Here is a 15,118-nt window from a genome sequence, read left to right as displayed (position 1 = left end):
ATACCATACACAAGAACAGACTCAAAATGGATGAAAGAGCTAAATGTGTGACAGAAATCCATCAAAATCCTAGAGGAGAACACAGGCAGCAACCTCTGAGATCTTAACCACAGCACTTCTCGCTATATGTGTCTCCAAAGGCAAGGGAAACAAAGGCAAAAATGAACAATTGCAACTCCATCAAGATAAAAAGCTTTTGCACAGCAAAGTTTCGACAAAACTAAAAGACAACTGACAGAATAGAAGAAAATATTTGCAAAAGTTTTACCAAATAAACGGCTAATAACTATAAAGAGTATCTATAAAGAATAATATCTAATATCTATAAAGATATCAAACTCAACACACAAAAAACAAATAATCCAGTCAAGATATGGGCAGAAAACATGAATAGACATTTCTCCAAAGATGAAATACAACTGACCAACAGACACATGAAAAACTGCTCAACACACTTGGCTTCAGGGAAATACAAATCAAAACCACAATGAGGGATGCCCAGGTGGTTTAGTCAGTTAAGCATCTTCCTTTGGGTCAGGTCATAATCCTAGGGTCCTGGGATCCAGTCCTGCATCAGGCTCCTTGGCAAGGAGCCTGCTTCTCCCTCTGCCTGCCACTCCCTCTGCTTGTGTGCTTGTGCACTCTGACAAATAAAATCTTAAAAAAAAAATACAATGAGATACCATCTCACATGAGTCAGAGAGGCAAAAATTAAGAAGTCAGGAAATGACAGATGTTGATGAGAATGCGGAACGGGAACCCTCTTACCCTATAGGTGGGAATGCAAACTGTTCCAGCCACTCTGGAAACCACTGTGGAGGTTCCTCAAGAAGTTGAAAACAGACCTAACCTATAACCTAGTAATTGCACTACCTTGTATTTACCCCAAGGTTACAAATGTAATGATCTGAAGGGGCACCTGCACCACAATGTTTAGAGCAGCAATGTCCACAATAGACAAATTCTGGAATGAGCCCAGATGTGATGAATGGATAAAGATATGATATACACACCGGAATATTACTCAGCCATCAAAAAAATGAAACTTGCCATTTGTAACAATATGAATGGAACCAGAGGATATATGCTAAGCAAAGTTAAGTCATTCAGAGAAAGACAATTATCTATAGTCTCACTCATGTGGAATTTAAGAAACAAAACAGGATCATAAGGGAAGGGAGGTAAAAATAAAACAAGAAAAATCAGAGGGAGACAAGTCATAAGAGATTCTTAACTATAGGAAAACAAACTGAGGGCTGCTGGAAGGATTGGGGGTGGGGGAAGGGGTAACTGGGTGATGAACATTAAGGAGGGTACATGATATAATGAGCATTGCATATTATATAAGGCTGATGAATTACCGAACTCCACCTCTGAAACAAATAATACAATCTTTGTTAATTGAATTTAAATAAATGATTTTTAAAAGAAAAATGAATTTAAAAAAAATAATAAAAATAAAAAACATCTCAATCCCAATTTACATTTCAAAAAGCTGAAAGAAAAAAGTCATCCCAATGTTATAAAAAGAAGAAAATTACAAAAATTAAAGTACAAGGGGTGCCTGGGTGGCTCAGTGGGTTAAAGCCTCTGCCTTCGGCTCAGGTCATGATCCCAGGGCTCTGGGATCGAGCCCCGCATCGGGCTCTCTGCTCGGCAGGGAGCCTGCTTCCTCCTCTCTCTCTCTGCCTGCTTCTCTGCCTACTTGTGATCTCTGTCAAAAAGATAAATAAAATCTTCAAAAAAAAATTAAAGCACAAAATCATTACCCATCCATACTCATAATATCCTACAGAAGACTCACTTCAGATGTCAAGACACACACAAACTGAAAAAATATATTCCATGCAACCAGAAACCAAGACAAAGCTCAGATAGCAATACTTCTATCAGACAATTACTCTTTAAGACAATGACTATATGTAATAAGAAACAAAGAAGGTCAATATGCAGTGACAAAGTGGTCAATCCAACATAAGGATATAATATTTGTAAATAGTTATGCACCCAACAGAAGAGCACCTAAATATACAAAAAGAATATTAAAAGGCCTAAAGGGAGAAATAAAATAATAAACATAAACAATATAATGTAAACAATAAAATAAATAAAACAATAAAATAATAGAAGGGTACTTCAATATCCCACTTTCATCAATGGATACATCATCCAGACAGAAAAATCAGTAAGGAAACATGAGACCTAAATGACACTTCAGACCAAATGGGCCTTTCTAGACTACACAGATCATTCCATCAAGAAGCAAGAGAAGACACAATCTTCTCAATCGTACATGAAACATCTTCCAGGACAGATCACACTGGCCACAAAACAAAAATTTACAAAATTAAGAGCACTGAAATCACATCAAGAATCTTTTCCAACCACAATGGCATGAAACTAGAAATCAATTACAAGAAAACTGGAAAATTCGCAGGTAACCGCGGATTAGATAACATGCTACTGAACAACCATTGGGTCAAAGAAGAAATCAAAAGAGGTCAGAAAATACCTGGAGATGATCAATAAAGAAAACACAACAAAACAAAACTTACGGGATGCAGCAAAAGCAGCTCTAAGAAGAATAGTAATAAAGATAAATGCTTATGTCACAAAACCAGGAAAAATCTCAAACAATCTAACACTGCACCACAAGAACTAGAAAAAGGAGAACAAAGCCCAGAGTTAGTAAAAGGAAGGAAATGATACAGATCATAGTGGAGATAAATAAAACAGCAACCAAAAAGACAACAGAAAAAAAAAATCAAGAAACTAAACAAAATACAAGAATAAGTAGTACTTCTGAACTCATTTTCTGAGACCCTGATGCCAAATCTAGGCAAAGATGCCAGGAAAGAAAATTACAGACCAATATCCATAAAGAAAATCGATGCCAAAATCCTCAACAAAATTTGGTAAACTGATTCAGCAATATATTAAAGGGACCATAACACCTGATTAAGAAGGATTTATTTTAGGGATGCAAGGAAGATTTAACATCCAAAAAATGTCAATGAGATACACCATGTTAACAACATAAACCACATTAACTACATTATACGAGGTGATCTTCTCAATAAATGCAGAAAAAGCATCTGACAAAATTCAACAACCATTTATGATTTAAAAAAAAAAAAAAAGGTCCACAAAGTGTGTACAGAGAGAACTTAACTCAATAACAAAGTCACTGAATGACAACCCAACAAAGAAGTGGAGTTTTTTCTGCAAGATCAGAAACAAGACAAGGATGCCCAATCTTGACACTTTTATTTAATATAGTACTAGAAGTTCTAGTCAGAGAAGTTAGACAAGAAAAAGAAATGAGGCATATAAATAAAAAAGAAAGTGGCAAACTGTATTTCCAAATTACATGATATACATAGAAAACCCTAACAATGCCACTAAAAAACTACTACAATGAAGAAAGGAATTCAAAATTGCAGCAAAGTCAATATATGAAAATCTACTGTGTTTTTATATACTAATAATGAACTATCAAAGAAAAGACCAAGAAAGTGATCCCATTTATGACTGCATCAGAAAGAATAAAATACATAAGAATAAATTCTACCAAGGAGAGAACAGACCTGTATCAGTGAAAGTAATTGAAGAAAACAAATAAATGGAAAGATATCATGAGCTCATAGACAGGAAGAATTAACATTTATTAAATATCCCCACTACCAAAGTAATCTACAGATTCCATGAATCTCTATCAAAATTCCAATGGCACTGTCCACAAAAATAGAACAATCTTAAAATTTGTATGTAACTACAAAAGACTCTAAACAGCCAGATCAAACTCGAGAAAGAAGTCTTTTTTCCCCTCCAATTTTTAAAAAAGATGGGGTACCTGGGTGGCTCAGTGGGTTAAGCCTCTGCCTTTGGCTCAGATCATGATATCAGGGTCCTGGGATCGAGCCCCACATAGGGCTCTCTGGTCAGCAGGGAGCCTCCTTCCCCGCCTCTCTCTGACTGCCTCTCTGACTACTTGTGATCTCTCTGTCAAATAAGTAAATAAAAATCTTTAAAATAAAAAAAGGATTTATTTATTTTTGTGAGAGAGAGAGCTCACGTAAACAAGAACAAGGCACGGGGAGGAGCAGAGGGAACAGCGGACTCCCTGCTAAGCAGGGAGCCTGATGTGGGGCTTGATCCCAGGACCCTGGGATCATGATTTGAGCCAAAGGCAGACACTTAACCAACTGAGCCACCCAGGCACCCCAGATTATCACAAGTGATAAACCTTTAGCTATACCAAGTAAGAAAAAAAAGACAAGATTCAAATAAAATCAGAAATGTACAACTAGATATTAAAACCGATGACACACAAATATAAAGGATCACAAGAGACCATTACAAAAATTACATGGATAAGCTAGATAAAATAGATAAATTCCAAAAATAATGTAAAATATACCCAAGTGGAATAATGAAGAAATACAAATTTGACCAGATCTATAACTAACAGGAAGACTGAATCCCACATCAAATACCTCTGAACAGGGGAAAGCCAGCTCCCGATGGCTTCCCTTGTGAATCTTACCTATCACTTAAGAAAGAATTAACACCAATCCTTCTCTAACTCTTCCAAAGAAAACTGAAGGTGAGCACACTTCCAGACTCATTTTATGATGTCAGCATTACCTTGATACCAAAACCAAAAACACTACAAAGAAATCTACAGGCTGATATCCTAGGTGGACATAAATGGAAAATCCTGAACGATTCAACAGCACATTAAAGGATCATACACCAGGGTCATGTGGGATTTGTCCCTGGGGTGTGAAGACAGTTCAACATATGAAGAGCCATCAATGTGACCACTGGCCATTTACAGAATGAAGGATAAAAATTCATATGATCATCTTGACAGATGAAGAAAAAGCTTTGGCAAATTTCAGCATATCTGATGATACAAATTCTAAACAAAGAACAGAAAGGAATTACCTCGACATAAGAAAGTTTATGGGTGAAAATCCCACATTAAACATCACACTCACTTGTGAAAAACTGAAAACTTTTTCTCTCATCAGGAATAAGGCAAGGACACTCATTTCCACCACTTATATTCAACATAGTACTCCAAACACTAGCCAGAAAAATAACATATGAAACAGCTATACAATATTCACATTGAGAAGGAAAACAAAAACTTTTCTGCATTGACAATGAGCACCTTTTAAATAAAACACCCTAATGAGGCCAGAAAAAGCACCAGCAACAGCACCAGCAACAATCTGAACAAATAAACAACATCAGTAAAGAAGCAGGAGATAAAAATAAAATCAGTTTGGATTCTACACACTGTCAGTAAACTATCCTAAAAAGCAATTCAGAAAATAATCCCATTCGCAAGAGCATCCAATAAAATTAAATACTTAGGAGTAAACTTAACCAAGGGGGAGAAAGACTCATCCACTGAAAAGTATAAAACATTGGTGAAAGAGAGCAGAGAAGACACATAAGTGGAAAGATAGCCAATGTTCATGGATCAGAGACTATTATTAAAATGTCAAAGCTATCCAAAGCAGTCCAGAGAGTCTATGTAGTCCCTATCAAAATCCCAACGGCACTTGTACAGAAATAGAGAAAACAACCCTGAAAATCATACAGAACTACACAGAACCCTGAAGATCCCAAACTATATTGACAAAGAAAAACAAAGCTAAAGGCCTCACGCTTTTTTAATTTTAAAAATTATCATAAACTTACAGTAATTAAAACAGTATGGTACTAGCGTAAAAACAGACGCCTAGACCAATGGAACACAACAGATCAGAAATAAACCAAAACATTTACAGTTAGCTCATCTTCAACAAGGAGGCCACCAACACACAATTGGGAAAAGGAAGATCTGTTCAATAAATTGATGCTGGGAAAACCTGATCTTTAAATGGAAAAAAATGAGAAAGGAACCCTCTCTGATGCCACACATAGAAATCAACTAAAAATGAACTGAAGTTATAAAAAAAAGACCTGAAACCATACATCTCCTGGATGGGAATATAGGTGAAAAGCTGCATGATAGTGGTCTTGGCAATGATTTCTTGGATATGACACAAAAAGCACACAACAAAAACAAAAATGGTAAGTGGGACTACATCAAACTACAAAGCAGAGGAAACAACCAACAGGGAGTACTGGCAACCTATGGAGTGGGAAAAACATTTTTGAACCAGGAACCAGGTATCTGATAAGGGATTAAAACCTTAAAAAACAGGGGCACCTGGGTGGCTCAGTGGGTTGAAGCCTCTGCCTTTGGCTCGGGTCATATCAGGGTCCTGGGATCGAGCCCCACATTGGGCTCTCTGCTCAGCAAGAGACCTGCTTCCTCCTCTCTCTCTCTGCCTGCCTCTCTGCCTACTTGTGATCTCTGTCAAATAAATAAATAAAAAATCTTTAAAAACAAACAAAAAAACCTTAAAAACATATAAACACAGACAACTGAACTGCAAACACACACACACACACACACACACACACACACACACAAAACAAACAAAACAACCCACCCAATTTGAAAATGGCCAAAGACCTTGAATGGACATGTTTCCAAAAAAGACAAATACTCAACACATAAACACATACATGAAAAGATGCTCTATACCTCTAATCATCAGGAAAATGCAAATGAAAAGCACAATGAGGTATCATCTCCCACATTGTAGAATGGCCATTATAATATAACCATTGTTGATGAGGATGTGAGGAAATTGGAATCTTTGTGCACCGTTGTGGAGACAGGTGTATCCACCATGGAAAAGAATATGGATCATGGGGGAAGGGAGGGAAAACTGTATGGGAAGTCAACAGAGAGGGAGAAAAACCGTAAGAGACTCTTAATTATAGGAAACAAACAGGGTTGCTGGAGGGAAGGTGGGTAGGGAGATGGAGTAATTGGGTGACAGGCAATACGGAGGGCACGTGATGTGATGAGCACTGGGTGTTATACACAACTAATTACTGAACTCTACATCTGAAACAATGATGTATTATACGTTGGCTAATTGAATTTAAACAAGAAACTAACAGTAATAGAGGTGCCTGTGTGGATCAGTCAGTTAAGCATCTGCCTTCAGCTCAGGTCATGATCCCAGGGTCATGAGATTGAGCCCCACATAGCAGAGGTCCTTGCTCAGCGGGGAGCCTGCTTCTCCTCCTCCCTGCTATTCCCCTTGTTTGTGCATGCTTGCACACATCCCCCGCCCCAGGGTCAAATAAACAAAATCTTTAAAAATAAATAAATAAAAAGAAAAACAACAAAAAATAGAGGGTGCCCAGGTGCCTCAGTTGGTTGGGTGGCTGCCTTCAGCTCAGATAGTGATTTCCAGGTCCTGGGATAGAGCTCCGTATCAGGTTTCCTGCTAAACAGGGAGTCTGCCTCTCTCTCTCTCTCTCTCCCAATCTGCCCTGCCCACCACTCATTCTCTCCCTCTCTCTCAAATAAATAAATAAAACCTTTTAAAAAATAACAAAAAGTAAATGTTGGAAAAAAACAGTATGAAAAAAAAAAAAAAAAACAGTATGGAGGTCCCCCCAAATTAAAATCATAATTACCATATGATCCAGCAGTCCCAAGTCAAAGTAATTATCCAAGAATTGAAATCAGGATCTCAAAGAAACATCTGCTCTCTTGCATTCATTGTAGTATTATTCACAACAAGCAAGATGGGGAGATAATCTAAAAGCCTGCTGGCAGATGCATGGATAAAAAGAATGTGGCATTTACACACAATGGAATATTACTCAGCCTTGAAAGGGAAGAAATCATGGCATTTTCAACAAGAGATGAGCCTGAGGGACATTATGCTCAAACTAAGTCACAAAAGGAGGACTACTGCATGATTCCACTTGCATGAGGGGATCTCAATTAGTCAATCTCCTAGAAGTAGAAGGTAGAATGTTGGTGGCAGGGGCTGGGGAGGGGAAAATGAAGAGTTGCTGTCAACAGGTAGAAAGTTTTGGTTACACAACATGAAGTTCAAGAACTGCTGTACATCATTTTTGCTTACAGTTAACTAATACTGCACTATACACTTCAAAAATTTTCCGACAGAGTAGATCTCAGCTTATGTGATCACCCACAATAAAAAACAACTAAAAACATAATCTTATAAAATCTGAACATACATCTCACCTAAAAAGACATACAGCGGCGCCTGGGTAGCTCACTGGGTTAAGGTCATGATCTCAGGGTTCTGGGATCGAGTCCCGCATCAGGCTCTCTGCTCAGCGGGGAGCCTGCTTCCCTTCCTCTCTCTCTGCCTGCCTCTCTGCCTACTTGTCATCTGTCTGTCACATAAATAAAACTTAAAAAAAAAAAAAGACATACAAATAACAAATAAGCATATAAAATATGATCAGTTTTACCGGTCTTTAGGGAATTGCAAACTGAAACAACAGTAACTACTACCACGCATCTACCTACCTATGCAACCGCAAAAATACAAAACATTGATCGCACAAACTGCTGACAGGATGGAGAGTAACAAACTCTCATTCACTGCTGGTATCAATGCACAACACTACAACCTCAAGGGAAGGCAATATGGCAGTTTCTTATCAAATTAAATGTACTCTTAATCATACAACCCTACAATCACACTTCTTGGTAGTCACACACAACTCCAAAACTTAAGTCCATACAAAAACCTGCACCCAGGTGTCTACAGCAGCTTTACCGCCAAGAACCATCCAAAGCATCAGTCAGTAAATGAATGAATGAACAAGCTGACAAATCCATACAATGGCATGTCATTCATTGGCCCCCCTCCAAAAAAGGAGGGAGGGTGCCTGGATGGGTCAGTCAGTTAAGCGTCTACCTTTGGCTCAGGTCATAATTTCGGGATCCTGTGATCAGGTTCCCTGACAGGCTCCCTGCTCAAGTCTGCTTCTCTCTCTTCCTCTGTCCCCCTTGTTGGGTCCATGGTCAAAGGAGCAAGACTAATACAAAGCGAAGGTCAAGCAAAGCTTTATTTCGTGCCAAGCATCAAGAATCAAACTGACCGGCCAGGGCTGTCTCTTGCAAAGAGGCGATAACCCTCTGCCTTACAGACTAGCTTTTAAGGGCAAAGGCCATGTGGTTGGGCCTGGCCACGCACAAGTGGCCAATGAGATTGTAACACAGAGAAAGCTGCACAGTCCTGCTAGGTCACACATAAGTGACCAATTGAATTACAACTTACCCTATAGTAGACATTTGAACTAGCCTATCACCTTGGTCAGAATGGGTGCCCAAAAGGCACCCAAAGGATGGGGCCCATACTCCTTGGTAGCTAGGAGACCGTATGCGCCCCCACTGATTGAATACCTCCACCTGGCCTGACCCACCCTTGTATTTGGGCTTTGTTACCTGGGACTGGTTTCCAGGACTTGTTTTTAAGTAAGTTCCCTGAAGCGGGGGGGCAGGGTCAGGATGGAGCTGCTCTGGCTAAATAGGCCCTTACACCCACCACCCCGCCCCCATTCTCTTTCACATGCTCTCCCTCAAATATATAAAATCTCAAAAAAAAAAAAAAAAAAAGTAGCTCTATTTTTAACTTTTTGAGGATCCTCCATACGGTTTTCCAGAGCGGCTGTACCAGTTTGCATTTCCACCAAGAGTGTAAGAGAGTTTCCCTTTCTCCACATCCCTACCAACATCTGTTGTTTCCTGAGTAGCTAGTTTTAGGCATTGTGACTGGTGTGAGGTGGTATCTCACTGTTGGTTTTGATTTGTATTTCCCTGATGCAAAGCGACGTTGAGCAGTTTTTCACGTGTCTGCTGGCTGTTTCTATGTGTTCTTTGGAAAAATATCTGTTCATGTCTTCTGACCATTTTTGACTAGATTGTTTTTTGGGGGTTGAGTTTCCTTATAGATTTTGGATACTTGCCTTTTATCTGATAAGACTACCCTATGATCCAGCAAGTGTACTACTAAGTATTTATCCAAAGGATACAAGTGTGTTCCAAGGGGCAAAAGCATCCCAATGTTTATAGCACCAATATCCACAACAGCCAAAACATGGAAAGAATCCAGATGTCCATCCACAAATGAATGGATAAAGATGTGGTATATAAACATGAAAGTTAATATTACACAGCCAACAATAAGAATAAAATACTTGCCATTTGCAAGAACATGGATGGAACTAGAAAGTATTATGCTAAGTGAAGCAAGTCAGAGAAAAACAAATATATGATTTCACTCATATGGGGAATTTAAGAAACAAAATGGATGAACATAGGGAAAGGGAAGGAAAAATAAGACGAAATCAAAGAGGGACACAATCCATAAAAGCCTCTTAACTCTAAAAAACAAACTGAGGGTTGCTGGAGGGGATACAGGTGAGGGGATGGGGTAACTGGGTGATGGGCATTAAGAACGGCACATGATGTAATGAGCACTCTGTGTTATATGCAACTGACAAATCACTAAGCTCTATCTATGAAACTAAAACAAATAAATAATTTTTTAAAGGGGGGAATATCAAGCCATGACAAGACATGGAGTGATCTTAAATGCGTATTACTAAGTGAAAGAAGCCCATCTGAGAAGGCTCCATTTCCTGTGACTCCAACTGTACAACATCCCAGAAAAGGCAAAACTACGGAGAGAGTGGTTGCCTTGGGTTACAGGAGAGGGAGGGAAGGATAATAAAAATAATATAAATAGCTCAACAACTATTGCAAATGTATTCCATAACTTTGAAAATTCAAAAAAAAGGCCCTCACTCTCTAAAGGTCTCACTGGAAAACTGCACCAAAAGTTTAAAGAATCATCAGGGGCACCTGAGTGGCTCAGTCGGTCAAGTGTCCGATTCTTGGTTTCTGCTCAGGTCTGATCTCAGGGTTGTGGGATGGAGTCCCGGGTCAGGCTCCCTGCTCAAAGCAGAGTCTACTTAAGAGATGCTCAATCTCCCTCTCCCTCCCCCTCTGCCCTTCACCCCCGCCCAACCCCCGCCTCCACTGATGTTCTGGCTACCAGTGCTCTCTCCAAGATCTTAAAAAAAACTTTTTAAAAATAATCAATGCCAATGTATATATACTTTTTCCAAAACAACAACAACAAAGCACTTCTCAAAGTACTTGATGCTAATGTAACCTTGAAATACTAAAACCTGATGAAGACTGTACCTAAAAAATTCTGTAGGCCAAGAGAACTAATACAGACTCAAACATCCTCCACAAAATCTGAGTAAACACAATCCACGAATAAATAAAAAGGATTACAGGGCATGAACAGATGGAGTTTTTTCCAGGTTGCGAGACTTGTTTCCTAAGTGAAATTCAATGTATTTCATCACCTCCTAAGAAACAGCCTAAGAGGGGCGCCTGGGTGGCTCAGTGGGTTAAAGCCTCTGCCTTCGGCTCGGGTCATGATCCCAGGGTCCTGGGATCGAGCCCCGCATTGGGCTCTCTACTCAGCAGGGAGCCTGCTTCCCTTCCTCTCTCTCTGCCTGCCTCTCTGACTACTTGTGATCTCTGTCAAATAAATAAATAAAATATTAAAAAAAAAAAAAAAAGAAACAGCCTAAGAAGAGTACATGACTGCATTCATCCATGCAGGAAATTCATTTAACAAAACTCAATACCCATTCACGACAAACCACGCCCCCTCAGCAACATAAGAGTAGAAGGAACTTTCTAGACTTGATAAATTTCATCCGTAAGAAGGCCTAATTCACCTAGTAGGTGAGACAGAATGCTTTTCCCCCGAGAAATGGAATAAGGTATCTGCTCTCACCACCGGACTTCAACATGGCCAAAAAAATCAATCAAGAAAAGAAAATACAAACACGTGAAATGAACGGAAAAAAAAAATCAAACTATTATTTGCAGACGGTGTGATTGACTATGTAGGAAAAAAAAAACAAGAACCTACCAAACAATCCAAAACAAAACAAAAAACACCCAAAGCAACAACAACGCCAAACCCTTAGATGCAAATAGAGTTCTGCAAAGTCGCATGATACAAGATTGACATAAAAAAGGAAAAAATATGGGGTGCCCGGTGGCTCAGTCGGTGAAGCGTATGCCTTCAGTTCAAGTCATGATCCTGGGGTCCTGGGATCACGTTCAGCACCCGGGCTCTCCGCTCACTGGGGAGCCTGCTTCTTCCTCTCCGCCTCCCACCGCTCCTATACGCACTTTCTCAAATACATAAAATCTTAAAAAAAAAAAAACAAACAACAAACACGCACTGCTGCAGACAGCAGTGAACAACTCACAAACATGTTAGTTACACATACGGCATCATTTATAATTTTTCAAAACCTGGAATGTGAGCTCTCCGTCTCATAAAACACTCAAAGGACTTGTATCCTGAGAACTACGGAACGCAGGTGAATGACATCAACCAGCATCAAAAGAAACGCAAAGACACACCTGGTGCGTGGGTGAGAAGACGCCAATCCTGCTGGAACGGATGCACGTCTTTCCTGCGGTTCCCGGCGCGCGTCCCAGGGAGGCTCCTCCGCAGACAGGGACACGAAGACGCTCCCCACGTTCGCCAGCGCCGCCTGTGGCGAGAAGCGCCGCATTCACAGACGGGATGGCAGCGCGGGGCTCCCACGGCTCTCCTCCCCACGGACGCTGCCGACACGTTTCCAAGTCCGCAACCCAAAGGCCGTCCCCGCACCAACGCTCGGCCCGTTCAAAGAACTCCGAGTACCAGGCCGCTGTCCACGGAAGGAGCGAAACTTGCGGCGAGGCTCCTACTAGACACTTGTCGGGACCGCGGGGCAGGCCAATAGTGTGCGGGGGACGCCAGCGGCGCACCCCGAAACAACCCCGGACGGCCTTCAGAGCCGGCTGCGCGCCCGCGGGAACACCCAACCGCGGACGGGCAGCTCTAGACTCGCCACACATCCAAACCCGACGGGCCCCGCACTAACAGGGCTCGGGAGGGCCGGCGGCATGGGTGGGGATACTCGAGCGCAGTGGTCCAGAACCGCGCAGAAACCCTCGGCTCGCCTCTACAGACGCCGGCCAGGACTCGAAGACGCTGGGCTGGGGCTCCTACAAAAACGTCGTCGTGGGGCGGGGCCTCCACAAACAACGTCAAGAACCCGTAGACGCTCCGCGGGCCTCCTACAAGAACGCCATTGGGGGGCGGGGTTTTCACAGACGCCATCCGGAAACGCTCAGACGCTGGACGGGGTCTTCTCCACGAGCACCGGCGTAGGGGGGCTTCCACAAGCGTTGTCCAGAGCCCCATACACGGTGGGCGGGGGGTGCTCCTCCAAAGACGTTGTCCTTGCACGGGGCTTCCACAGACCCCAACCAGGAGCTTGAAGACGCTGGGCGGACCTCCTCCAAGAACGTCGTCGTGGGCCTGGGCTTCCACAAGCGCCGTCCAGGACTCCATAGACGTTGGGCCTGAACTCCCTCCAGGAGGCAATGGAACCTGGGTGGAAATTCCTCAGGCACCGCCCCAGACAAAATGAGGTCGTCGTGTGGCGGGGCTTCCTCAGCCGCCAACGAGGATGAGGGAAAAGATGGTGGGGGAAACCCATCTAAAAGGACGTCGCCGTGGGGCGGGGCTTCCTGAGGCGTGGTCGAGTAAGCCGTGGATTCTGGGCGGGGCCTCCAAGTACCTCATCCAGGGGCAGGTGGAAGTCCTCATCCAACAGGCCACAGACACTGATTGCGGCCTCCAAGGACATAGTCTGGGACGCAGGTGCCATTCAAGGCGCAGGTGACGATGGGCGGGGCTTCCACAAGCGCCTTACAGGGCCCTCCAGACGCTCCGAGGGGCTTCCAGCATGCCTAGCTCCCAGGGGCGAGGATTCCTCCAGCGCCTTTGTCGTGGGAGGGTCCTTCGCAGGCACCCTCCAAGGATGTCGTCAAGGGGCTAGAGGCTGCAGGCGCCCTCCAGGACGCCTCACACGCTGAGCAGAGCATCAGCAGGCACCCTCCAGGATATGGTAGAGGTCAGGCAGGGATTCCACAGGCTTCATCCAGGACGCAGTGGATGCTGGATTCTCCTCTAAGACTTCGTCGTAGGGGGAAGTGGCCTCAGGCGCAGTCTGGGAAGCCACGGACGCAGGGCGGGGCCACGGAGGGCGCTGTCCAGGAATCTGTACTCTGGGCGGCACTTCTGCAGACATCCTCCAGGAGGCCGTAGACTGGGCAGCTGCCACAGGTGCCCTACAGGGCACAGAGGATGCGGGGAGGGACCTCGGCCAATGACATTGTTGTGGGGCTGGGTGGCCGCAGGTGCTTTCCAGGACTCCGCAACCGCTGTCGGGTTTTCCACAGGGGCCATCAAGGAGGCAAAGGAAGCTGGGTGGAGATCTCCAGCGCCGGACCCGGATGCAGTGGACGCTGGGCGAGAGTTCTGGGATGCGCCTGTCCACTGCAGACGATGTCCACGGTGTACTGGGGACTGAGTGGGTACTTCCCGGCCTCGTGCACCGCCTTCCAGGGTGCAGATTAATGGTCAGTTGCCATCAGGTGAGGGCAGCCCGCCTGGTCTAAAAAGGCTCCACCTGCGCTCCAGGGCTACAGGAACCTGCCGACCCAGTCTCCACAGGAAAACCAAAGAAACCAGCAAAAGACCAGAAAATGTGCAGAGATGGGAAGTGAGCAAGCACACGGAAGGATGTCCACACCATTAGCTATTGCATAATGAAAGTTAAATTCCTTAGGTACTCTCACCACACGCCTGTCAGAATGGCTGAACGAGAAAATGCTGACAATGGCACAGGGAACAAAGGCATGCAGAAATGCATTGTTCCTTCACTACTCCTATAGATGCAAGATGGTGGGGCCACAGTGGAAAGTAGTTCTGCCCTTCCTTTAAACTCTCAAAGAGCTGCTACTGGAGCTGCTACTGGAGCTGCTACTGGAACCCAGCCATGGAGTCCCTGAATTTTTCTCACAGCAGGGAAGACTGGTGTTCACCCAGAAGCCTGCACACCAACGTTTGTAGCAGGTTTGCTTGTATCAGCCGGCAGCTGGGGGACAAAGTCCCAGAGGTGCTCCAGGGGCTGAATGACTCAGACCGTGCCACACCCGAGGCACGGAGCAGTGTGCAGACACTAGGAGGAGCACACCGCAGTTCACACACAGCGTGGACCAATCACCACAGAATTACAGAGTGAAACAAGCCAATCCGAAAGATCACTCAGT

At 43.3% G+C, this 15,118-nt stretch overlaps 1 protein-coding gene across 1 annotated transcript in view; it reads left to right on the top strand.

The window, feature by feature from the left end:
- LOC111153512 (WNK lysine deficient protein kinase 2) overlaps positions 1-12,706 on the top strand; it is a 161,801-nt gene extending 149,095 nt beyond the window's left edge. Inside the window, exon 30 of the mRNA XM_022512572.1 lies at positions 12,449-12,706. Coding sequence (XP_022368280.1) covers positions 12,449-12,706 — 258 coding nt within the window. The remainder of the gene's footprint in view (positions 1-12,448) is intronic.
- Positions 12,707-15,118: the final 2,412 nt, after the last annotated feature.

The sequence above is a fragment of the Enhydra lutris genome, unplaced genomic scaffold (assembly GCF_002288905.1).
Source record: "Enhydra lutris kenyoni isolate GAN:26980312 unplaced genomic scaffold, ASM228890v2 scaffoldscaffold33, whole genome shotgun sequence".
Classification (NCBI taxonomy): domain Eukaryota; kingdom Metazoa; phylum Chordata; class Mammalia; order Carnivora; family Mustelidae; genus Enhydra; species Enhydra lutris.
The sequence above is the reverse complement of the archived record's forward strand: the minus strand, read 5'-3'. Positions and strand labels throughout refer to the sequence as shown.